The sequence below is a fragment of the Polypterus senegalus genome, chromosome 2 (genome assembly GCF_016835505.1).
Source record: "Polypterus senegalus isolate Bchr_013 chromosome 2, ASM1683550v1, whole genome shotgun sequence".
Lineage (NCBI taxonomy): Eukaryota > Metazoa > Chordata > Cladistia > Polypteriformes > Polypteridae > Polypterus > Polypterus senegalus.
This window is the reverse complement of record NC_053155.1, coordinates 228,751,701-228,778,567: the sequence shown is the minus strand read 5'-3', so window position 1 is coordinate 228,778,567 and position 26,867 is coordinate 228,751,701. Positions and strand designations below refer to the sequence as shown.

At 36.6% G+C, this 26,867-nt stretch overlaps 1 protein-coding gene across 4 annotated transcripts in view; it reads left to right on the top strand.

The window, feature by feature from the left end:
* The window catches only part of LOC120523744 (protocadherin-9), an 878,443-nt gene that overhangs the window by 700,168 nt on the left and 151,408 nt on the right, over positions 1 to 26,867 (top strand). Inside the window, exon 5 of one of the 4 annotated variants that reach the window (XM_039745320.1) lies at positions 360 to 379. The exons of the other annotated variants lie outside the window; for them this stretch is intronic. Within the exon in view, the coding sequence (XP_039601254.1) occupies positions 360 to 364 (5 nt within the window). The 3' untranslated portion in view covers positions 365 to 379. Of the gene's footprint in view, positions 1 to 359; positions 380 to 26,867 lie in introns of those variants that run through there. 4 annotated transcript variants of the gene reach the window in all.

Sequence of the window (26,867 nt, the reverse complement as noted above, 5' to 3'; positions counted from 1 at the left end):
TTAAGCCACTTCTAGAAATGCCAAAGCCACTGCATACTCCAATCTCCTTACTTTAAAAATCATAGCACTTCCAGTCAGTTACGGACCATGATAAATGGCTCATAAAATAAAAAAATATAGGCACAGCTACTCTTGCACTCTTTTCTGCCATCATGTAACAAGGAATTTGTCTCCAATTGTCTTCCCATTGACTCCCTGTCTGTCTTTTATCAACAAATGACCAAACACTATCTTCTGTGTGGAGCCCCTTTCTATTCTATCCTCCAAAAGTCTTTGCCTGCATTCTTGAATTTTCCTGGGCTTGTAGAATGTACCAGAAATCCTCCTAAAAGTTGTGGAATGCTTTTCTTCCCTTCCAGTCTGAATGGGTCGCAGTCACTCAGGCATCTAGCCCATAACAACCCAACCCCATTTTCAAGGCAGTCTGCAATATTATTTGGCTGTTACAGGTAAAATGAAGTTTTTTTTTTCATACATTTCTAGGTGAAATTTGCATTCTTTAGTTTAAGTATAATTGTGTTACTTCAAAATTAAAGTTTTGCATGGAGTGTGTCCTTTGTCCTTAGGACCTTTTTTTCTTATCCCCCTCTGTTAAAACATTCCAATCCCACCGCTACCCCCATTCTGTCACTTCACAAGAAGGAAGTCCTTTCTACCTCACATTATTTGTAAGCCCTCTGGACAACCATCAGCCCTCGACTGTCTCTCTCTGCTTCACCTGCCCTCTGGCCTCCTGCAGCTCTTACCTGATCACTACTTTGTTCTCTTTCTTTGTTGACCCCAGAGACTCCTCTACTGGGACACCTTGCATAATAGGAATTACAGTGTCCTAGTGGCCCCTGCCATCCCACATTGGCATATATAATACCTCTGTTTCTTAGTACAGTATCTCTCTCTTATTTGGTGTTGCTGTGTTTCAGATTTTCCTCTTTTATGTGGTACCTTGTAAATTTGTTTTCTGTTCTTTATCAGTTTGTGAAATCAGTGTTCCAACTGAATGCATTAGAAATCTTTGAAATGTATGGATTAAGTATATTTTTGTGTAATGTCTTAATAATAGGTTAAAATTAGGGACATAATGTTAAAATTGTATTTACTATTTTTCAATACTGAAAATTAATGTCATGATGTCACTGTTAATTATTTCATATTGTGATCCCTAAGCATTTCATGTTTTTTTTTATAGTTTATCTGTAGCGTTAAATATAGCTTTGTATCACAGGTGTGCATCTTATTCACTAACAGTAAAGAAACATTTTAATTCTTGATGACTCTCTCTGGCTCTGTCTTTAGTAATAATTCTGAATGTTATGCTTTTTAATTATCTATCTATCTATCTATCTATCTATCTATCTATCTATCTATCTATCTATCTATCTATCTATCTATCTACATAGTGTAAGTGTGGCAACAGATACTTACCACTATTCTCACAGACAGTTTTTTGCATAATACTACACATTTTTACCAGTAGCTTACCATCATCATCATCATCATCATCAGTTTACTCGAGTTAGCTGGTTCCCCACCAAATCTTTATCCTCCACTATCCTCAGCATCCTTTTTCATTGGGACCCATTCTTTTCATATCATCTGACACCACCTCCAACCACATCTTCTTTGGCCTTCCCTCCTCCTCCATGCTTGTGCACACCTTCACCCTATAGACTCAGCATTCCTCTTCCTATCTGTCATGATTGCCCCACCGACAAAAGCATAGGGAAGGAAAGTGACTGTGAGAAACACGTAGATGGAAAACAGACAGAGGTCAAAACCAGGATGTCAAGCCACCTTAATCATAAAAATATAGAGCACAAGACAGGAATTAAACCAAGAAACAAGATCACAAAGTCAAATATTGGGAGATTAAAATTTATTAAAAATGGACAAGGCACAGAAAGACACATTCAAGGCACATTCAAGATTCTTCATTCGTCACATACATAGATACACAGGACAACGCACAGTGAAATGCCTCCTGATCTGCTTAGAAACTGTGCAAAATTAGAAGAATATCAGTTAGATTAACAAAAGGTCCTAGATTGAAAGATAACAATATAATAGAACATAAATAAATAAGTAAAATTAAGTGAAATAAAGTAGAATTAAGTGTTAAGGTGCAATAGTGCAGTGATTATTGTGCAAAACCAAAGTTAGAGAGGTGCATAGTTATAGAACAGACCATTTCCAAAACAAGGTAAGGGCAGACGTCATGGTACAATTACATCCAGTCTAAGTACGTGGAGGGTCATGGATGAGATGACATGTTTCGATTTAACAATCTTATGGCTTGAGGATAGAAACTCCTTCTGAGTCTCTCTGTCCTGGCCAGGATGCTACAAAACCTTTTGCCTGATTTTAACAGATGAAACAGGCTATTGCTGGGCTGAGATGAGTCTTTGATAATCCTGAGAGCTCTGGTCCTGCATCTTTTGGTGTAAATGTCCTGCATAGATGGTAGAGCTAACCTGAAACAGCGTTCCTTTGCATGGCTCACTCTCTGTAGGGCTTTACGGTCCTGAACACAGCAATTTCCAAACTAGGATGTAATGTTCTGTGTCAATACTTTCCACAGCACCAGAGTAGAAAGACTTTACTATCTCAGACAGCTTAGGAAGTTTGGGGTCTAATCAGGGATTCTAAAGTCTCCACTTTGCCCTTTTGGTCTGAACTTGGATGTGTTCATACCATGTCAGGTCCTCAGAGATGTGAACCCCCAGGTATTTAAAACTGTTTTCCCTTTCCACTGGAGTCCTGTTAATGATGAGGGGCTTATAGTCCCCATCTGTCTCCTGCTGAAGTCCACCACCAGCTCCTTGGTTTTGCTAACATTGAGCTGGAGGCAGTTTTCCACAATGTCAGTGGATGCTACAGTATTATTTTGGTTGACCTATAAACTTGTTACCAATTTAGATGTCATCAGCACTGTGCCTCTTCTGAATGCTGGGATTGTTCCCAAGGATATGGGAGACATGAACAACACAAAGTAGTGGCAGATCCAAGGTTCAAGATGGCATTGCGGTAATTAAAAATTAAACAGTTTTAGAAATTAGAAAACTGAGGGAATATTCAGAACCCTTCGTCTAGAAGACCCTGAAAACTATGTATAGATGATCACTTGGGGCAAAGCAAAGCCTGAGAAAAATAAACAAACATAACCAACATAACAGTGACAGATCATTCTCATCTGTATTTTTTCCAGCTTTGCTTCATATTCTCCTTTCATCAGACATGTCACACTTCCTCAGACCACTTCTTCTTCTTTCATAATCTTTACCTTTCAATGCCAGAGAAACCCCTTTAGTAGTCAGAATGGGGAATATTTTAATGCAGTAAAAATATAGCTAACTATGCTGAACTATAGTTATAGTTCACAATGAGAAAATATGGTTAAAATAAAATAGAAAATAACATTTAGTAAAATTGAAAATCATTAGCAACATGTCGCACAAACATGAATCTATATATAGAATGTAGCAGTATATAGTTACTTCTCTATAAATTTTATTTTTGAAGTCCATTTATCTTATCAGATCTTTCTTATTTTCCACATTTTAAGCAGCCCGTTTCCATATTTTACTGTGTTTAGTGCTGCTTTTGCCAAACAAGGAAATATTGCTAATGTGCAGGTGGATACTCTCAGAATCTTTTCTGATAGTTCAGATTCACCTGCTGGATCACAGTTGCATACTGATATGACAGAAGGATGGCACACTAGGCTGACTGACCTCTCATCTCATTCAGACAACTGATCATCAGGAAGATGAACACACAATCTGACCCAGAATCTCTACATTTTGCAGTGTTGTTGTCCACTGATTTTCAGGGTAGTACAAATGACATAATTAGCTCAGCTTTGCTCTCAGTGGCCCCAGATAGATGAAAGCCTCATAATGGGGCTGTTAGTGGAAAGCATGTGGCAATCATAAGATTAAGTGTCAGGCTAACCAGTGGAAGATGAAAAAAATATGTTATGCTTTATGTGAATAAATAATCTGAATAAAAAATATTTGAGGTTCCTGCAGATTAAGATGCTTAATAATTCTAAACAATCATATGCCCAATGTCATTATGAGTATGGGTAAGTGTGTGAGTATGCCCTTTAACTGAGTGGCATCTTATTCCTGCTTTGTTCCTAATGCTGTCAAGATATGCTACAGCCCTTAGGGAATTTGAGTTGAATTAAGGTATTTTTGTTTTTTATGGTTCCAAATTATGCTAATACAAGTCACAGATAATGTGAAGTATGTTAAATTAAGGATTAATTTATTTTAATGAATTAACTATTTGAGGCACTAGTCAGAAAAGTTTGTCAAAATATGTTAATGCAATTTTAGTAAATGCAGCATTTTTATTGATCTAACCTTTGGTATAGCCTTTACGTACATAATTTTTGGACCATATTTCAATTCAGTCCAATTCTCAGTTTCTGCCTTTTTTCATTTTTACATAATTTCTCTGGAAATGCCAGTTTCAAAACAAATATAAAGACTATAATTAGACAGAGGGCACAGTAAATGGATGGATGTGTGTTAGCATAATTGTTAATGCATGAAACTGAGACTATACATGGGCGTGCTCTTAGAGAGATTGATGCCTATATTTTTTGAATTACGATAACATTTACATTCATTTGGTTTACCACTCTACTACAGTTACATGCATAATGTAATTTAATAGTTTTGATTCAGTGAGTTTTACTAATAGATATTGGAAATCTACCATCCAGTGTTTATTTTCCTGAACAGATTTTACATTGAACTGCAAGGCCCATTCATCTATTTTCTGATGTTACATATTTCTGTAGAGGTTTGTAGCAGCCAGAGCTTGCCTTGGTAACATTAAGCTAAATGGTATGCCAGTCTATCACATGGCACAATCACACTTACGCACCCAGCATACATTTAAGACAATAGAGATGAAGAAGTGAGATGGGTGAAGTGTTTAAATTATAAAAGCAGTTAGTAAAATGGATCCAGGCTGTTACTTTTAAATGAGTTCAACAAGAACACGGGAACACAGATGAAAACTTGTTCAGGGTAAATTTTTGTACCAATGTTAGATAGTTTTCTTCATATAGAGAACCATGTAAATACACATGGAAGACACATGGAATAAATTATCAAGTGGTGTGGTAGACTGAACTTTAGGCAACTTCAGAACTCAACTTGATATTATTTTGGAGAAATGAGGATTGGCAAGCTTTGTTGAGTTGAAAGGCCCTCTCATCAAACTTTTTCTGTTGTTCTAAATCAGAGTTGCTTAACTACCATACACTCCTTTAGAATGTGAGAGGAGACTAGAGTATGTTGAGAAATCCCATACTCCATTAAGAACAGATTCCTGACTTATTTCCAGGGCTGCTAGGATTGTTTTTAGCTCCTCAACAATCTGGAATAAGGCAGCACAAGGGCACAGAGGGAGCGCTGTTGCTTTGCAGTAAGGAGTCCAGGGTTCATGTCTTGGGTCCTCCCTGTGTCTGCAAGGGATTCCTCTGGGTTCTCTGGTTTCCTTCCACGCAGGTTAGGTGGACTGGCGATACTAAATTGGCACTATTGTGTGGTTGATGTGTGTGCATTCACCATGAGGTGGACTGGCACCCTGCCCTGGGTTTATTCCTGCCATGACTGGAGCCAGCTGGAATAGGCTACAATACCCCCCGTCATCCTGTCCTGGACTAAGCAGGTTAGAAAATGACTGACTGGAATAATAAAAAAAAAATGTTTCAGAACATTTTTGGATAGATGAACATTTCAACATTTGGTTCTGAAAATACTTTCTTTGCAGTTTAAGCATGGCTTCTTGTTGCAATAGAGTGATTAATACTGTAATGGTTCTCCTCTATATATTGACCTAAGCAGCTTTATCCTGGTAGTAGCCTTTGGACATCTCTCTTGGATAACTCCCATACACAAAGCGGTCACCAGTGAGCCTGCACTCCATTCCTAGGTGTCTTCTCACAGTAGAATCATAGTCAATAGCGAAGGGCAGCTGTATAACAAACATTTATGTTCACCTCTTTTGTGTAAGCAATTTCATAAATTACATACATCCTTGATTGCTTTTTTTAAGGAAAGTGCAAACAAGGATTCAGTTGTATTTGTGACATGAAGTGGGAAAGCACCCAAAGTAATAATACAATTCGGGTTTGATATGTAGAACATTTTAAAAATATCCCAAAGCATAAGCACATATCAGCCATTTCCAGTAAACTAAGAAAAGGAATGACTGCAAATTCAAATCAAAGCAAATTCATTTAGTTCTAGTTATAGATTTTGACTGAACATCTTCTTATCTTGCATGAATCTACCATTATTATTGAAAATTATTCTACTGATTATCTGATACATTTCTGAATTACCAGAGCCTACAATAAAACACATAGATTCGTCCCACCTTAAAACGCTTCGCACCTCTCCATCAGCATCTTCTGTCCTTTAAATTTGTTGATAAGTAGCAAACAGCAAGCAGCCTGCTATCACATCCCCCACCCTGCACAGTTTTCTCAGCTCAAGTCTGTTTACCTGAGAGTCAGTTGCTTAGAGTTGTATAAAGTGAGAAGTCAAGCAAAATGATACCTTTTAAATATACTATATCGTTATTTGGAACACTTGCATTTCCTGTGTGTTCCGTGTCTACAACGATCTATGTAAACACATCGTTAAAACAGAAACATTTTTCATGTTTTAGTAATAATTGACAAAATGTAGACATGAAGTATATAATGTGTGAAGCCTGAATTCCAAATATCAAAGAAACACTTTCACAAAAGGTACAAATATAACAGAACAAATGTGCTTCCATTCAAAAATATAACTGCAGAAAAACAACCCACGTTAGTGTTCGACATTGATGCATTTGTTCTGTTCTAGTGTTTCTTTGATATTTGGAATTCAGGTAAGATGCTGCAGATGTTCTACCAGACGGTTGTGGCGAGTGCCCTCTTCTACGCGGTGGTGTGCTGGGGTGGCAGCATAAAGATGAAAGACGCCTCACGCCTGGACAAACTTGTTAAGAAGGCAGGGTCCATTGTAGGATTAAAGTTGGACAGTTTAACATCTGTGGCAGAGCGACGGGCACTAAGCAAACTCCTGTTAATCATGAATAATCCACTGCATCCACTTAACAGTGTCATCTCCAGGCAGAGGAGTAGCTTCAGTGACAGACTTTTGTCACTGTCCTGCTCCACTGACAGACTGAGGAGATTGTTCCTCCCCCACACTATGTGACTCTTCAATTCCACCCGGGGGAGTAAATTCGAACATTAATTTTATTTTAATTTTTTTTCATTTTTATTACTATTTAATTTAATATTGTTTCTTTATATCAGTATACTGCTGCTGGATTATGTGAATTTCCCCTTGGGATTAATAAAGTATCTATCTATCTATCTATCTATCTATCTATCTATCTATCTATCTATCTATCTATCTATCTATCTATCTATCTATCTATCTATAATGATATAGTATTTATAAAAGGCTTCATTTTGCTTGACTTCTCACTCTATACAACTCTAAGCAACTGACACGCAAGTAAACAGACTTCAGCTGAGAAAGCTGTGCAGGGTGGGGGAATTGATAGCAGGCTGCTTTCTGTTTGCTGCTTATTAACACATTTAAAGGACAAAAGACACTGACGGAGAGGTGCAAAGCGTTTTATGGTGGGATGGATCTACGAGTTTTTTCGTAGGCTCTGGTAATTCTAGTGTTAAATGTGTTCTCCTTACCCTCTTACTTTTTTAATTGTATCCCTCCAGAATTCAAAGTTGCTTTTACAAATTCGAAATTACCAGTGTTAAATGAACAATTTAAGTATGTACTGTATGTGGGACTACACATTTTTAGAGTTACTTTAATACTGCTGAATTTGCTGTGCATTTACACTTCTCTTTTTGTGGCATATGCCAATCTTCCAGTCAGTTGGAGTTGGGAGCTCTGATAAAACTGTGCAGGTGCATTCTGAGGACAAATGCTTTTCAGTTCTTCTTTTATTACTCGTATTAATGTGCTTGGAAGCAGTGTCCCAGTTAAACATGAGAGCTGCATGCAGTTTATGTCTGTTATCATGAGGCAGGTCATCTGTTTCATTCTACCACCTGTTTAAGAGCCTCAGGATTGCTGGCTTTTTGTTTGTTTCACTTGAGGTTTTTTTTAAATTAGATTCGCATAAAATACAGGAAACTGTTAGAAGGCTGGAGAACTGTATTTGAAAACTGAATTCAAGTATGCTTAAGTGTGCAAGAGGAACAGATCCAGACTTCAACACAATGCACATGTCAGTCTCGCTTTTTAAGGTTGAATGTGTGAAATATGGGCATCTGCTACAATATTTGTATATCCTGCCATGGCCCCCATTGACTCGGCTGAATTGCTTGTTAGTGCCACATGTACCCATAATTTCCCAGAAATGTGGCTGTCATGGCCAAATCATTGTGGAGAAATCCAAGCAAACTCAGTCAGAAATAGACCTTTTGTGTTAGCTGCTTGTTATACAAAGGAAGCAAAAAAAATTCAAAGTATTTTTATTGTCAGATAGCCGAGGACATCCAGTGTTTCATCCACAATTAAACTAATCTTCTGGTCACTTTATAGTTGCATACTGTGTAGTGTCCACCCGAGGCAAGTGTTTCTTTTTTGTTGTTGCTTTTGTGGAGCATAGTGTCCTGGCATGCTAAAGGCAGCTGGGCAGTATTTTCTAAAAGCATCTCCAGAAGATCCATCTGCTTTGTTGGGGCTTTGCCCAGATTTTATAATTGCAGCTACAAGGTCATTAATTGCCCCTTCAGGTTTTTCCCTTTTCTGCTTGCTGTAACTTGAATATCGCTGAATGTTTTCTACTGTTGTTTTGGACTTAGGCTCTAGTTAATGTGTCATTGGATTTTAATACCAATTCATATGTAAGTGGAATGAATGCACTTATAGTTTTGTTTTGTGCCAGACTTAGAGTGACTAATACATAAGTGTGCATTGGTTTCACCAAAAATGACAAAATAGAAAAATAAGGCATTTATATATATGCTTTCCTCTATTGCACATCTAATTCACCAATTTTATATTTTTAGTTTACAGTCACAGCACATTATCCCAGCAGCATCACACAGAAGACCAAAACTCTGTATTTATAGGGTGTCCATTAGTGGAAACAATGATTCACGCTAAGCCATTTTAAACTTGACAAATAAAGCAATCTTTATATAAACTAGATAACCCAGAGGAATAACCACACGAACACTGAATGGATAACCTCATACAGAAAGCAACCAGGATCCAAATCCTGTTTTCTGGTGTATTGAGGTAGCACTGCTAACCACTATGAAACCATTCTGCCCCTTTACCATCCGACTCAGTTCATTCTGGCAGAAGTGAGACTGAAAAAAGTAAGAACCAGCAGCCATATATACAGAACCAGTCAATCACAGGGCAAACTTAATCATGCACAAATAATATAAGGGAAATATGAATGTTTCAGATTCACCAAGAAAATATAAATAGGGATGGCACAGAAACATTAAAGAGTCAAAGGTGTGGGAATAATGGTGTTGAAATGTATTATTTTATGTGACATCTACAAATATTAGCTATTCTAATACATATTGTATTAGATAGAGATTTCCAGTGATACCCTTTCTACAAAGGATTTCCAATAATGTAAAAAGTTATAAATAGTGATGGGCCACTAAAGTCCCACTTTGTAAAAAAATGTGTATGGTACTATTTGTTTGGCATCCAGTAAAATTTATACCATTTACACAGGAATTAAGGTGTTAAGTTCCTGTTTACCTGTCATTTGTGTTCAAATAATATCCATCCATCCATTATCCAACCCGCTATATCCTAACTACAGGGTCACGTGGGTCTGCTGGAGCCAATCCCAGCCAACACAGAGAGCAAGGCAGGAAACAAACCCCGGGCAGTGTGCTAGCCCAACGCAGGGCACACACACACACCAGGGACAATTTAGGATCGCCAATGCACCTAACCTGAATGTCTTTGGACTGTGGGAGGAAACCGGAGCACCCAGAGGAAACCCACACAGACACAGGGAGAACATGCAAACTCCATGCAGGGAGGACCCAGGAAGCGAACCCAGGTCTCCAAACTGCGAGGCAGCAACGCTACCCACTGCGCCACAGTGCCACCGATTTAAATAATATTCTCCAGTTAAAAAAAAAAAACATTGGAGTCATTTTTTATCACATATGGACATATTGTTGAAACATGACATACAGGCTGCTGCTGTTATTGTTCTGTTAGTATGCTGCCTGCTTTGCCAGTTATGATGACAATCCTAAGGATGCATCAGAGACAGAAATGATGCTTTGTACATTTCTCTGCCGCTCTTGGAACATGTGTATCCTCAGCGTAATATGCAGGCATCATGAAGCTGAAAAGGGCAATTGTTACGTAGTGGCAATGAGAAAGTTTTGGTATAGGTGCATTTTGTTGCGGCCATGTGCAAAAAATATGCAGCATATCAGATTTTATAAAACACTTCACATATTTCTCTGTGATGTGAACAAAAGTTATAAAAAACATAAGTTAATTTTAGTATTGTACATTATACAGCTGTGGAAAAAATGTGATAAATGCAGAAGTGTGGGGGCAAAAGTTTGGTAAGCAGAGTGGTGTACTGATTAAATATTTGGACTTCAGAACCTGAGGTTGGGGCTTCAAATCCTGACACTGTGTGACCAGGAGAAAACCACTTCGCCTACCTGTGCTCAATTTGAAAAAACAAAATAAATGTAACCAATTGATTCTCAGATGTTGGAAGTTGCCTTGGATAAAGGTATCAGCCATATAAGTATTAGTAAAGTGTGAATGAGGCTTTAGGGAGCAAAATTCATTGTTTTCTACAACAACAAAAACTTAACTCTTTTTTTACGAAACTGTCTTTTTTTGTGAAACTGTCTTCAAAATTAATGTTCATGTCACCTCAACAAGACAAGGTTTGACATCTCAGTGGAGATTTGTAGAGTTATGTTCATAGAATCTTTTTTCCTGTCATCAAAATATTCAGTTATTCCAGCAAGACCCTATTCTAGGAGCACAGATTCAAGGCAGGAGATAACCTTTAAAGTAGGGGTGGGCAATGTCAGTCCTAGAGGGCCACAGTGGCTGCAGGTGTTCATTCCAACCCAATTGCTTAATTAGAAGCTAGTCTTTACCCGTCTCAGACCGTCTTTAATATTATGGCTTGTTAGTCTGTGGTATTAGGTTCTCCTAGCATAGATTTTTTTTCCCTTTCCAAAGATATCATCCAAATTATTTGAAGCCTAAATTGGACAATTTTCAGTCTATCACATTCTTCTTTTAAGTTGTTTATTAAACCAAATAGTACATGATGAATCCACAAAAATGTAAATGGGAACAAGTTAGATGGAGAACTTATGGCTTCTTTGTCATTTGCATTTCATTGCTAATAAGTAGCTAATAAAACAGTGAATGTACCTAATTAAGACTTTAATAAGCAATTAAGGGTGGAGAATCTTAACAAGTGAGACCACTAATATGAAGACAGAAAATGTCACTTCATCAGCAATAATTGACTTCTCATTAAGAAACTGGGTTGGAGCAAAAACCTGCAGCCACTCCAGGACCAACACTTGCCCACCCCTGCCTTAAAGGACTCTCTGTTCATCACAGGACCCACTCACATCAACACTTAATCATACAAATAAAGGTTAATTTACAGAAAAGAGTTAAACTTACATGTATCCACATAAATGCCAAGAGGACATGAGAAGCATAAATTGCATGCTTGTCTGCTGAAATGTGCAGACCATATCTCTAACTGCTGCTGCCTTGAAGTAAGGAGATCATGGGGTTTGGGTACCATGTCCTTCCTTTATGGAGTTAGCAAAGAGCTTTGAGTAGTGAGAAAAGTGCTAAATAAATATAAAGAATTATTATTATTAACCCTGTGATGATGCAGGTTCCACACTATGCTCCCATCTCTCTTTTGGGAGTCTCTTGAACTCGACACTGTTGAGCTGGACAATGAGGACACCAAACGAAGCAAGGGAAAGGTGCTTTTATTAAAAACAGTCAAAACCAAAACAGTCCAAATAAAGTGCAGTCCTTATAAACGTTTCAATAAATAAATAACCCATAAAACCAGCGTGAAATGTGGAGGTTAAAATAATCCAATAAATAAATAATTCCTTAAAACAAGGTTAAAAAAAAACGCTGACGGGAAGCAACCTCTTCTTTAAAAACCCGGTGCTTTCTTCTTTAACTGGCGGCTCCCCTGTTTCTGTCATATGGGCCGTGCAACAGGGGAGTTGCCCTACCTGCATGAGAAGCTGACTTTCCTTCTGTTGGTCTGGTAGCCTTCTGTCACCTGGCTACGTACAGCTGTCACACCATACCAAGACTCGGGTTCCCCAGCGACCAGGGTGCTCACACTCTGTCTCACTCTCCCATGCCTCCATGACTCCTGCAAACTTATGTGGTGAACCATCCTCCTTCTGGGTCACTCCAGCTCCTAAGATCACTCAGCTGGAGGGACCGCTTCCTGCTGCCCATACCAAGTGTCAGCCTAACACTTCTCTTCTAGGGCTCTCTTCCCAGCTGCCTACCTTGATCAGCAAGCCTGCTCTTCTTGCTCACTCACTCACTCACTCACTCACTCACTCCCGCATCGGATCTTTCCTTCTCCTGCCTTCTTCTCCCACTCTTAACCTCTGTTTTCTGTTTTCTTTCTTCCCCTTCCACACTCGCGCTTCTCCTGTTTATAATGGAGATGCAGCACAGGTGTGGCGATTAGCATTTCCTGGCATCAATAACAGATACGGATGATTCCTCACCTGTGCACTTCAGCGAGGAAACACTCACGCCACATCGTGTCTGACAAGTGCTCCGCCACACTGCCATGCTCCCTCTTTAAGCTGCGAGTGGGGTGATTTATTTATTTTAAAACTGGCCGTTCTTTCTGAGCCACGGACCCGCTATATCACAAACCCATGTTGCACTGTTACAACATGTAGTTGCATTCTGAACTCAATAACTCAAAAGTAACAATTAGCAATAACCAGGCTAACTAGGTGCATCTACTGTATTAGTTACTGCATTTGTAAAAAGAGCTGAAGAAATGTACTGTTTGTTGTTAATAAGACTTACAAAAACCAACAATGATAGCACACCAGAATAGGGGCTATCTTTAGTGGATCTATTAGTCACTTATAGCTTGTAGCAAGACCTTTACAAAGGCTTTGTTTGTGTTACAAAGCAATAAGTGACTAATACAGGCACAATAGTAAGGCTATAAAGCTCATAGCCTGTCACCTCCTAAATTTGCTGTTTTCATTTCTATTTGCATATATGTGCATGGAGAAAATATAAAACGTTTCTGGTTTTATTACCTGTCCCTAAAGCTCTTGTAGTTTTCATATTGAAATTTAAAGAAAAACAATCATCTGTCTGACATTCCAATCCTTATGACAGCATATAGTATGTCATTTAATTTTCTCTTGCTTATCCTTGTTCAAATCTCTGCTTATGTTTACCCCTTTATTCCGTATGCTTAGTAATTCTAGCAATGTGCACTCCAAATCTGTGCATTGGATTCTATAATTATATTTTAGCAGAATGTATCTTCAGATTCATCTGTCCATTTCTTTTCCTGTTTTCATTTCATAGTCATATTTATGGAGAGGCAAAGGAAAAAGATAGGAAAAAAACAGAGACCTCAGCTCACTACAGAGTATGTGTATTTCTAGAACTTTCACTTTGACATAACAGACTAATTCAGAATCACTTTTCATTTTAATATTTCTGTTAGACCAGTGCTTTTCAAGTTCACTCCTGGGGGACCCCCATTGCTGCAGTTATTTGTTCCAACCAATTTTATATTAAGTGTGTCATTTAAACTTCTTTCGATGTTTTTTTTTAAATGTACCCATTTCTGTTGAGCTCACCCCCTTAATTATACCCAAATGTTATGGATCGTAAGTGTACAGTTCAGGCAGAGGTTCAAACAACATTGAATGCTAAAATGGACAAATTACTTCACTGCCATGTTCACCTCTCTGTCCATTAAGATATGTGAACAGTGAATGTGGTCCTATTTAACTAAGGGAGCAAAATCTATAGAAAATGGTACATTGAAAGGAATATAGCAAAGAAAACATAAACATGTTTTGGATATATTTTGAAATTTCTTAGAATACGAGAATGAAAAAATGACAGTTCACTAAACAACAAGAGCAGGTATGAACAAAAATGAGAGACTGATTATGAAATTGGTTGAAATGAAAACCTGCAGTCACACCTGAATTTGGGAACTACTGTGTTAGACTGTAGGAAAAACTAGAATTCCTGATCAAAATCCAGACAAACATGTAAAGATACTTATTTTTTAAAGGTAGCATGAATGGGGAAAGCACAGATGCAGAGTTTTAAGGAAGGGGCAAAAGTTCCAAGGAAGGCAGATTTCTCTGCAACTCTAAATATTTATGAGAGGCCGTAAATGAATATTAAGCATGTGCCCCACAAATATAACAAAAAATAAAGAAAACCAGAATTATACTGTGTAAAATCGAACACTGAACTGCTCTGAAGGGAATTAAAGACATGCTCCTCCAAACTCCTCTCCTCTAGGTCAACAGCAGGAAAAAAATCGTTTGTCACTTTAAAACATTGAGTAAGGTCAGAGTAAAAGGCACTATTAAGGAATGATAAAATGTTATAGTTAATAAATTATTGTTTTTCAATCAATCAATCAACATTTATTTATTTAGCACATATTCATACAAAAAAAATGTAGCTCAAAGTGCTTTACAAAATGAATAGAAAAATAGAAGACACAATAAAAAATAAACATAAGTCAACATTAATTAACATAGAATATGTAAGGTCCGATGGTCAGGGTGGACAGAAAAAACAAAAAAAAACTCCAAAAGCTGGAGAAAAAAAAAATAAAATCTCTAGGGGTTCCAGACCATGAGACCGCCCAGTCCCCTCTGGGCAATCTACCTAACATAAGTCAAACAGTCCTCTTTGTATTTAGGGTTTTCATGGAAGGACCTGATGATGATGGTCACGTAGACTTCTGGCTTTCAGTCCATCAATGTTGGTGCATCATGATGCTTTGAGTAGGTGGTGGTGGCGCAGGCCGCCACCACAAAGAAACCGGAAAAAGAAACAGAAGAGAGAGTTGGGGTCAGTACGGATTTTAGAGCCACTATGAATAGTTATTGTGATGAATTGAACATACAGAGTATCAGTATTAAGTTAAAGTGAAGTTATGAGAAGGCCATGTTAAAGTAATGTGTTTTTCTATCTATGAATGAGATTAAGGTTAGAAATACATTCTAGATGAGAATTAGAAAAAATGACCAGTTAATTTGCGTAGGTGTCGGGCCATCGTGGTTAAGACTTTGAACCTCAGACCCTCAGGTTATGGGTTCATATCCCGCCACAGACACTCTGTGACCATGAGCAAGTCATTTCACCTGCCTATTCTCCAATTGGAATCACACAAAAAAAATATAAGGATATACTATATAATTAAGAAGAGGAAAAGAAACCAAAATCAGACCTCACATTTACTACAAAGAACTTCTTGCCACACTCCAGGAAGTTACATGTGGTGATAGCTAGAGGACATGAGGACAGAGAAAATATGAAAGGTAAAGTACTGTAGATTCTGATGCATATAGTTTGACCTAAGAAATAAGTAAGGAGCAGAACAGGACATAAGAAGACCCTATTTAAAACTTGTATATTTTATAAAGCACTTAAAAAGTGAGCCCCTCTTGTGCTGGACCAGTGTAACATTGTGTGTACATACGGTGAGTGGCACTGGCCAAAACTTAGTACTCAGTGTGCCAAAGTGCAATTTGCATGGTCCCTGTGAAAGATGCTGACTATTGCAGAACAGGCATTTGATCAGAAAACCAAATTAAGGGGCATCAAATTATATTACAATTTAAGACTGGACATAACACTGACTGTGTGATTATTATAATTGTGTACTTTTAAATTATATAAAAATTAATATTGGTGATTCTGTACATTTATTTAATCAAGAGATTAGAATGAGTTTAAAAAAGGAAAGATGTTAGCAACTGCCTACTGCACGTATACAGTATTCATGGCTTTGCATTTTGTAGGAAGCCGATAATCTACTGCATGTACAAAGATTTCACTAATCAGAATAACTGTGAGTCATTCCTCTCCTTGAGACTGTATATTATGTCCCATTGAATAAACCCTGTTAAACCTGGCCTGTTTCGCTTTCATGGAAAAGCTTTTTTTATTTGCAGACAAGGAATCTCTTTATTTAAATGCACTCATTTAAAAGCTACAATACATGAAGAAATTAACAGAAGTTGAGCTTTGTCAGGGATAGTAGGTTAGTTCCTTTGTTTGTGATGCCTTACCAGTGTAATAAAAATTTTTACTCACAGTTGTGCTCAGTAAAGCAAATAGATATGCCGCACATACATACAATAGAGCTTCTAATAGGTATAATGTCTTATACAAGGGACGATCAAAAAGATTATGCATTTTTTTTAACTCTGTTTGTTAAGAGTTTCAAAAACAAATTACACCACTTTTCTAAATAGTCACCTTCCTTTGCGATGTAATTTTCCCAGCGTTGTACCAATTTTTTAATGCCCAATTACTACTCCTCCTGCCTTAACCGTTTCCAACGAAAATATAAAAGTGTGAAAACTTTTTGCACATCCCTCGTACAACACAACAGCAGCAAAACATTAACACCTCAGTAATGTATTAAATTAATATTTTTCAATATTACCTTGTATGTTACTGTCAGGTGAGGTCCAGGGGTGAAGCAGACTCACATGTGACATGGTAGCTCCCAAACTAGGGAGTCCTAATGATGCCAGCCATCTCTGCTCATACGATGCAATTGCCGAACACAGGTGAGAAATTACATGACAAACGTAGCGCCAGATACAGTATACACTGCAGCGAGGTCAATTAACAGTAAACCCTGTCAAGATGCACTATAGACATTAATGCATACATGTAAGTTTAGGAATTTAGTACACATAACTTAAATTGTTCAGAGACACATAGTGCAGGTTTAATACCAGCAAAACCAGAGTTAAAAATATAGAGGTTGTTACCAGCAAAACTCAAAAGAACAAATGCTTCCACAAAACCACTGAAAATGTGGTCCATGTTTTAATATATTAGGATTCAAAATAAACAGTATTTAAATGTATTTTTTGCTTTGAACCTTGTAATTTGTTAATCTGTTGAATATGTACATTTGACAAATGGAATTTTGTCAATTTTGTGTTGAAAGTATTTTGTAAGTGCTGAGTTAAAAATGCTGATCCAACTACTTGGGCGAATCACTGAAAAGCTTTTATTCTGTAGAGATAGGCCTTGGGTTTTAATCTGCCAAAATAAATACAAGGTAAATATCAATTTATGCTCAGAAATCTTGTGGAACTATAGCTCTTAAGCACAGGTTACTTTTCTAAACTTGTGCGGTGGTTTTAATTTAACTCCTGAGATTTTTAGTTTTCTAATGTGACCATACTGTTAATTATACTGCAAAATTTATGTTTGATTGTTCAACAGAGTATCTGTTTTTTAACATTAATATTTTTTAATGAAATGTGTAAAAGGTATTGGAAAGCTTTTGACATTTAGTGATATAAAGTATACTTTTTGAATTATTTAAAATCAAACAGTTTATTCACAAACATGCATACAGTTGGGGATTTTTTTAGCTTATTAGTAACATATCTTGCTTTTAAAATTCAAACAAACTGCTAGTACTGTTAAACCTTAAAAGCTAAGAGACGTCTTCAGAAGCATTCCTATATACTTTTAATGAATCCCAAGTTGGCCGCGTCCTGTTTGTGACATTTGTTTCTTTTTATTGCAGTTCAGCTTGGTAAGGGTCAAGCCAATGATCTGATTACAGCTTTTACTTGATCCAGTAACGTCCACATTTTAGATTAATAGCGGGGTTAGAAGTAAGGCTGCCATGGTGAGATGGAGCTTTACTGAGTTTCTTTAATTTCTTTCCCACTTCATGATAAATAAATACAACCCGAAAGAAGGTTCAGTGTTACATGCCTAATAATATGAATTCAACCTCCAAGAGCATTTCTAAGAAATGTTTAGCCTTTAAATATTGCCTAGCATCTGAATAAAAGTGTGGCACAGCATTCAACTATATATATATATATATATATATATATATATATATATATATATATATATATATATATATATATATATATATATATATATATATATACATACTATATAATGCATATGTACTGTTTTTACAATAGCAGTAACCTAAAGCTAAGAAAAAAATCTCATCTTGCATTCCATTGATCAGATTCACCCTTTCCTTACAGTAGCTTCCCATTCAATGAACTCCTTATCTGTAAACCACAGTCAATTTCTCACCAAGCATTCTTCCTTGCATGTTTACAGAGTGAACAGCCATAGTCAGAGGAGCACACGTCACAGTTCAATACAGCTGAATCAAACAGGAAAATGATAAAATGATTTTCTTTGCCTGAGCAGAAAGCAAGATTTTAATCTGTGAAGAATCTATTTCTCCAACAATAGATGATTCAAGAATGTACAGCATTAAACTGCGTGTTTCTACCGCATGTCTCCTGAAGATCCTTTTCTGTCCTAACTAAATGATTAATTGCTGACAAACTGACAAGTAATTAATTGGGCTTCATACTGTTTAGGTACAACAACTGCTCTGTCCTTCAGTTCCTGAAAACAACTTTTTGAATGTGTAGGAGAAGGATTTTTTTTTAAATAAACTGAAGGGCAAGGATCATTTAGCTCAGAATGAATCACGTAATATAGTCTTATATATTCTTGATATTGTCTTAATATAGTCATATATTTTTGATATATTCTTAATATAGTCTTATATAGTCTTGATATTTCTTCCTTCTCCAGATGTAAGATAGCCCCCAGATTTAATGGCTAAGGAAAAAATGTTATACTGAGTTATATTGTTCCTACATTCTGTTCTTTCACTTTCTGTGCCATGTAGTGGCAGAACACAGACCCCAAGTCCATTTAAACTTGTTTAGTATATTTCAATTTTAAATTCCAGGTATTTTATACTATAAGATATAAGTATATGATTCTATATAAATGACCACAGGGATTATGAAAATGTGGAAAACTACAATGAGACACATTATTATAGGTCATTACCAGTGTTTGGTTCTTTTATTTCAAAGTGTAGATTTTTCCAAAATTAATACAGTATATTTTTGTAATTCTAAGTTCTTCTTACATGCGTCTGTTCAATGCAAACATTCTGTTATTGATTTTTAACGGCATGTAGTGCACATTGACATTGTCATCAACAAAATTGTTTTCCACCAATGCAAAGTTCCACTACTGTTTTATTTTCTTTTAATCCAAAATTAGGGTTGTGTCATATTATTGAATATTTTACCTAAATATACCTTTGACATAAGCCACACGATGTTATTTTCATGCTGGTTTTTAAACTTTTTAGAAAACGTATTTACATGCCGTTATTTTGCTTCTTACCAATCTTTTCAATGACATACGAGTACATGCATGTTCATAATGTTTTATGTTAGGTGTCATTAGGATGTGTGTGAAGTTACCAGAATAAACTGCAATAATTTCATTGACTAATAAAAAATGCAATTAAATTGTGTTGCTTTGTTTCGAATAAGAACTATATAGCAGATTGTGTTCGAAGATGTATTATTCATCACTATCACTTTATTACACTGATTGCAGGATGTGTGGAAAAAAATGTTTAACACTAGAATCAGGAAAACCATCTTCAGTAGTAAAGTGCTGATATACTAGACTAAAAGAGACAGCAATCCTACCAGAGGAGCTTTCCACAAAAGTGGTGAGTGGGGATGATTATATGCAGCAACATGTATGGTACAGAAACACTAGTGCTTAGTTCTAAAGTAAGGTAAAAGATTTGCACTTGGTTACATTATAATTAAAAAAAGACCATATGGTATTCAAAACACTTACTTTATAAATGAATCAATGAATAGTCATTCTAATCATTTTAGATCTTGAAAAGAAACGATTGTTAGGAGGAATGGCAGTGCAGTGTTACCAGCCTACAGTATGTAGACTCTGGTTGATCTCCAAATGTGCATTTTTAATGTTCTTACAGTTTTTGAGGAGTTTCCTCTTTCAGTCTAGACCTGTATGTTTAATTGGTAGCTTTACATTTTTCCTGTGTGCATTATTATAGCCCTGCCCGGGATTTGTTCCTTGCCTCGCGCCCTGTGTTGGCTGGGATTGGCTCCAGCAGACCCCTGTGACCCTGTAGTTAGGATATAGCGGGTTGGATAATGCATGGATGGATTACTGTAGCCTGAACAGAATAGGTGGTTAATGAAAAACTATAAATGCAATATTTTTAAACGTATCTGAGCATATATTTATGATTTTGAATTATATTCTGAATATATATTGATGTGAAATAGCAGTTTGACTTCTGAATGACACAGTAGTGTAATAATTATGCGGCTGCTTCAGGGCTCAAGATTTGAGTCCCTGATTTGCCATTCCATATTTGGAGTTTAAATATTCCTGTGAATGCTGATCTCCAGATTGTCCAGATTAGAGTAGTTGGGGGTTCTAAATTGGCCCAGTGTAAGCTAAGAGTGGTTTTGTCGCATGGGTGTATTCTGCTATCCTAAATGGTAGCAAAGGGCTCATAAAACAGGCTGATATATGGAAACAGGCCTTTCTAGCTTTGTCAGTTTGCTGTAAATACGTATAATCAGTGTAGTAGTCAAATTATAATTATTTTGTGGGTTAGTGTTCTCCGTTTTGTTTTTATCTACTTAAACTAATCCATGTGAATGTCAGACTCAGTCTTGTTAGCATTATAGCAACAACAACACCATTTATTTATATAGCACATTTTCATACAAATGATGTAGCTCAAAGTGCTTTACATAATAAAGAAAGGGAAAAAAGATAAAATAGAATTAGAGTAAAAGTAAGGTCCGATAGCCAGGGAGGGCAGAAAAACAAAAAAACTCCAGACGGCTGGAGAATAAAATAAAATCTGCAGTGGTTCCAGGCCACGAGACCACCCAGCTCCATCTTGGCATTCTACCTAACATAAATGACCTCACAATCAGTCCTCATTGTATTCAGAGTTCACATGGAAGAACTTGATGATGACGGTCATGTGGACTTCTGGCCTTTAATCCATCAATGTAGGGACATCACGGTGCTTTGATTAGGAGGTGATGGCGCAGATCGCCACCACAAAAAACCAGAAAAAGAACAGAAGAGAAAGTAGAGGTTAGTACGGATTATGGAGCCACCAGGAATGATATTGATAATTAAATGCATATACAGAATTTTAGGATTAAACTAAAATGAAGCTATGAGAAAGCCATGTTAAATTAATGAGTTTTTACCAGTTTTTTTAAGGTGCTCCACTGTATTAGCCTGGCGAATTTCTATCGATAAGCTATTCCAGATTTTGGGTGCATAACAGCAAAAGGCTGCCTCACCACTTCTTTTAAGTTTAGCTCTCAGAATAATAAGTAGAAACTCATTTGAAGATCTAAGGTTACGATTTGGAGTTTAAGGTGAGAGGTATTCTGAAATACAGGATGGAGCAAAATTATTTAAGGCTTTGTAAACCATTAGCAGTTGTAACAGTTAGCCCGGCAACAGACACGACACTGGAATGTCCAAACACATACACGTTTATTACACTATTTACAATAACTATTTACATTCCTTGATCCTTCGGGCCGCCTCCACTTCTGTCTCACAAGCTCCGACCTCTTCCACCTGACTCCGGGTCCCCGAATGGAGTGAGCCAGCTCCTTTTATAATGCCCGGATGTGCTCCAGGTGCCTGACGATGAACTTCCGGCAGCACTCCCCAGTGTGGCGGAAGTGCTGCCCTTGCACCCGGAAGCACTCCGGGCGCACAGCACCCCTGGTCCGGCAGCTCTTCCTGGTGTGGCGGAAGCACTGTCCTCCAGGGTTCAAGGACAGTCCATGCGCCCAGGGAAGAATAGTGCCATTCTCCCGGTCTGTCCTTCCTCTAGGCATCACAGCAGGGCAGGGTTCCTGGCCGTCTATCACACAGTATTTTAAAGTCAATTCTAGATGACACCGGTAACCAATGTAGTTACATAAAAACTGGAGAGATGTTTCTCGGATTCTAGCAGCTGCATTCTGCACTAGTTGCAATCGATTAATGTTTTTTTTGGGTAGTCCTGAGAGGAGTGCGTTATAGTTATCTAGTCAACTGAAAACAAAAGCATGAATTAATTTCTCAGCATCTTGCAATGTTATAAGAGGTCTAACGTTTGCTATATTTCTTAAGTGAAAAAATTCTGTCCATTACAACATATGGGAATACAAACCTATTACAGATTAAATAAATTGTATGTATTTATAACAAATATCAACTTAATTTAAATGTTTTGACATAGTTTTTTACTTTTGCAAGAATTTTTTTTTCGTAGTTTCTAGGTATACATGCAATAAAATTGCACATGTTATGATTGCTCTAATTCCTTTTACAGGAAAGTGCTTATGTTAGGACCTCCTTGTATGAAGCATAAGCCAAGGTGCTTTCAAATCCATTTAATATATAACAATAAAGTTTCATTTAGAACAATCTACTGTGCCTCTGTTGTGTTCCTGAAAAATTAGAAACATAAAATTCTAGAAAAGATATTTAAACAGTCAAAACTTTTTACATGACTTTATTCTCATTTTAAAAGTCAGTGGTGACAGGCATTATGGTAGTAAGATACACATTAGTAAATAAAACATATAATAGTAAACAACATTAAAATGAAAGAAAAAAGTAAGGAAAAAACTTCCCCATTAACTACATGTAATCCTCTACTATACAATTAGGCAACAAATGTGTCACTTATGCTTCACTGATCTTCAAAAGAGCATTACCTGTCAAAACTCATGGATTATCATTATTTTACGGTTTAAAAGCATTTTAAAGCTAATTATGTTGACAAGGTAAAAGTTTGAGTAACTGTGATTATCTGAAGACAAGAAATCAGTGTGCATTGCTGTCTAGTTAATTGTGAAGCTCCAAAGGCTTTGATCAAGGAACATGTAAGCTGTGCTAGTCTATTCACCATAATTTTTTTAACAGGAATGATCAGATCTTTTAATGTATGCCTCGCCTTCATCCATTATATATCTTCTGTACTTCTCATCTGTACGCTTGTTGAGTTTAGCATAGAGACTTTCAATTACTTTTTCTTCTTCAGAAAACAACCTGTATTTTCCACCATTGCACCAGAAAGCAGATTCATAGCATTTGAATATTTTATTACGCTAGAGATGTGTGTACGGAAAGCTAATAATGCATGAAGGAAAACCACAACGTGTAGGACTTACTAGACACTTCTCCAAATTGTGTGTTTGTTCAGATTTTGAAACAGCAAATTCCTTTTGGCAGAGAAAATATATTGGATAAGAACATCCCATTCACACAGTCACAATAAATTTAGTCTATAACCTACATACTCTTCATAAAATTACACTTTCCCTTATAATTCCAACATGACATAATGAATATGAGACATGATTATTCAGTAACCTTTAAACAATTAAAATTATTGTTTGTATGTATAATGTTTTAATTAAATCTTTTAAACCTGAGAAACCAAAAGAGCATGATGGATTTCCCAGATTATTGGAGATCTGTTATTTAAGACAAACTCCTTTTGTTGTTCCAGATAGTGCCACCTTTTCTTTTGTGGTTGCTGCTTCAGGACATTATATCAATTGCCATAATAATCAGGGGATTAGTGGCCTCTCCAGCCTCCACTGTGCAGTTGCAGATCTGCTTCTTTTCTTCTATTTTATTCATTTTTATAAATAAATTAAGCACAGTGATTTTCCAAAGTTTAAAAATATTGTTTCTGATGACACATTCATTTCTTCAAAGATGTTATTTTGGCTTTATTCTCGCCCCCATTTTTTTTCCTGGTGCTGTGTCATTTATGTAAGATCTGCCTTATTGACATACGTTTACATGCATGCTTTAATTTTTAAATATCAGGAAAATATGCCTTTGTTCAATGTTAAAAGTTAATGTAGTGGGGTGTTTTATTAGCCTGCTGTTTGGTTTTTGCTTGCTAAAAGTAAAGCAAAGGAAGAATGTTTTGGTTTTAGTATGGCAGAGTGTGTTTTTTTTCTTGTGCGTGTGTTGTTGTTGCTGTTTAGCTTTAGACACTAGGAGCTCAAACGCAACCTCCAGGATTAATGGAATACTTGGACGTCTTTTCTGAAACACATAATCTGGGTGCTGTTTATGTGCTGTTTTATCTTTCTAGGCAATGTATCAATTCTCTTTGCTTTCCTCATACCCCACCTTTTGTCGTTGAACTTTTAATATTTCTGTTACTTACTTTTAGTAAAGAGTTTTGGTTAAATGAACATATTCTCTTCCTCTCAAATTTTATATACGTACCAGTAACAGTGCGCTGCACGATAACGTGCAGTGAATACACTTGACTTGAGCATTCATAATTTTCATACTTTTTTTCTGTACGTCTATCATTTGTTTGCTCAGAGGTGCTTGCTGCTTCCTTTTCTCCACCCTAGCGGCCCGCTTCTTCTCTTCTTTTGTTGGCACCTTTTCACATTAAAACTGATTAAGTCAGTGTTTGTGTTGCAATTACTTGGTATGTTTTCTTTAATTTTTTCACTTAAGCTGGCACTTAAGTCTCCAATCTGCCTCAAGAATAGTTTAAGATCTGAAGAGGTAGGGGAAGTGACAGCAAAGGTGGTAGGGAGTGGGAATGGTGCCACGCATGCCTGTCTGCATTGCAGCACTGCTGCTGAGAGTTGATTCTACAATAAAATAAAATAAAAATAAAAAGAGGAATAACCTTGGAGGTCAATCATCACCCCAAAAGTGGACAGTAGAGGTCACATAATATATGTGTACCACATTTCAGGTCAATGGGTCAAACGGTTTGCAAGCTACAGGTGATTTAAAATCCTGGACAGACAACCAGCCATGGTAGCATATTATATATAAAGATAATTTAAAGCAGTCCCTTTCCTATATCAGTGAAAGATTAGGTACAAAGATCTACCATAATGTAGCATCAAACTCTTTCTTGGTTTCTCTGACATTCATTTTTGGACAGTGGTCCTCACCTTGTGGTATAAAAGAAATTTCAAAGGTGGCCGGTCTTGCTTTGACTGATGAAGCTCACGTCGTGGTGTATTTGCTTGACCTTCTGCGTCTGGCCTGGATTCTGAGCAGTTCATAGACACCAGATATTCCTGTCTGTACACAACTCCTGGCTGTTCAAACACCAAGTTGTTTCTGCTTTTGAAATTTTCCCTGAATTCTGAACTGTACTACTCTCCAGTGCAAGGGGAGCCCTTAATACATCTCTGTGTGGAAATATTCTAGCATCACAGACTGACTTCATTTTCAAAAATTATTCTTTTTCACTGAAGATGACTATTGAATGAACCTGCATTGAAAAGCACCGCACATAACACAATAAAGGCTTTATTTTTATTTTAATTTGCAAGAATAAAGCCACCATCTGTATTTTTCAGTTAAAAACATTAATAAAGTACTTTTTTATTCTCATATCCCATTTGACCTTACTAATATAGATATGTCTGTGCTCATATAAATAATATATTTTTACAAAATGGGAATCAGGTGTTTTAAAAGAAAAAAAAAGAGAAAATCTAGATAAAAGCTATTTCTGTCCTTTCTCTTGCTGTGATGCTTGTGCCATGCAGGCATTTACTAACTTGCCCCCTTTGGGGCTTCAGCAAAACACAACTAAATTTTATATGCTTCATTTTCCCCCTTAAACTGACAGACATGTTCACATTTAACACTGGCAATTACAGTCAAATTCTTTCTAAAAAGTAACATTTTTAAGTGCACCTACACACAATTGTCTCCCGCATATCTTTTCACAGGTACCACTTATTATGTGAGAGAGGAATTAAAGCATAGTATTGATTTTTTTTTTTTTTACTTCTTTTTTATAAATACTGATGACTGCAAAAACATTTTTTCTTCAGTCTATGCTTACATATTTTTAAAGCCATGCTAACCTCCTTTCATATTCTGAAATTAAAAACTAATTAGAAATAGGCAATTTGATACAAAATAATTTTTCCTCACCTTGTTATCTGTGCTACAAATGAATTATTTTAAAAAATGGTCCATTGCTATGATATAATGAACTATGCTTTTGCAGAAATGTAAGTATAGAATATATTGTTATACCATAAATGTACTATGTTAAAGAGCAAATACTGCTTTGGCATTTTCTGCTTTGTAAGGCACAAATGCTTACCACTTCATCATAGCCGGCCTGACTCTTCTTGGGCATGTTAACTTAACAGAGACTATCCATTTATTGATGTTCCAAAAACACTTTCTGTATTACGGGAATGACAAAGACCATAACATATAAATAACATTAAAACTTCAGCTACTGACATGTATATTTGTGGGTGCTTTTTTCCAAATTGTATTTTACTGATCATTTTTGAATTGCACCATACAACTCCATAATAATGAGTAAGATACACAATAGTGGGAAAAGGAAAAAAAAATGTCTCCAAGCACAACTACCTCCACTCATTTCTAAGTAAGAAAATACAGAAGACAAACAACCTGTACATTCTTGCGAACATTTCATTATTGCTGTGCAAGCCAGCTGATTAATTTTATGAACCAAAAAGGTTGCACATCCAAACATTTTATTTATCATGTTACCAGCTGAGCAATTTGTATACAATTTTATATAGTATTTTTACATACACCATAATTAACCTTTCAACTCATTACATCTTGCCTGAAGAAGGGGCCCGAGTTGCC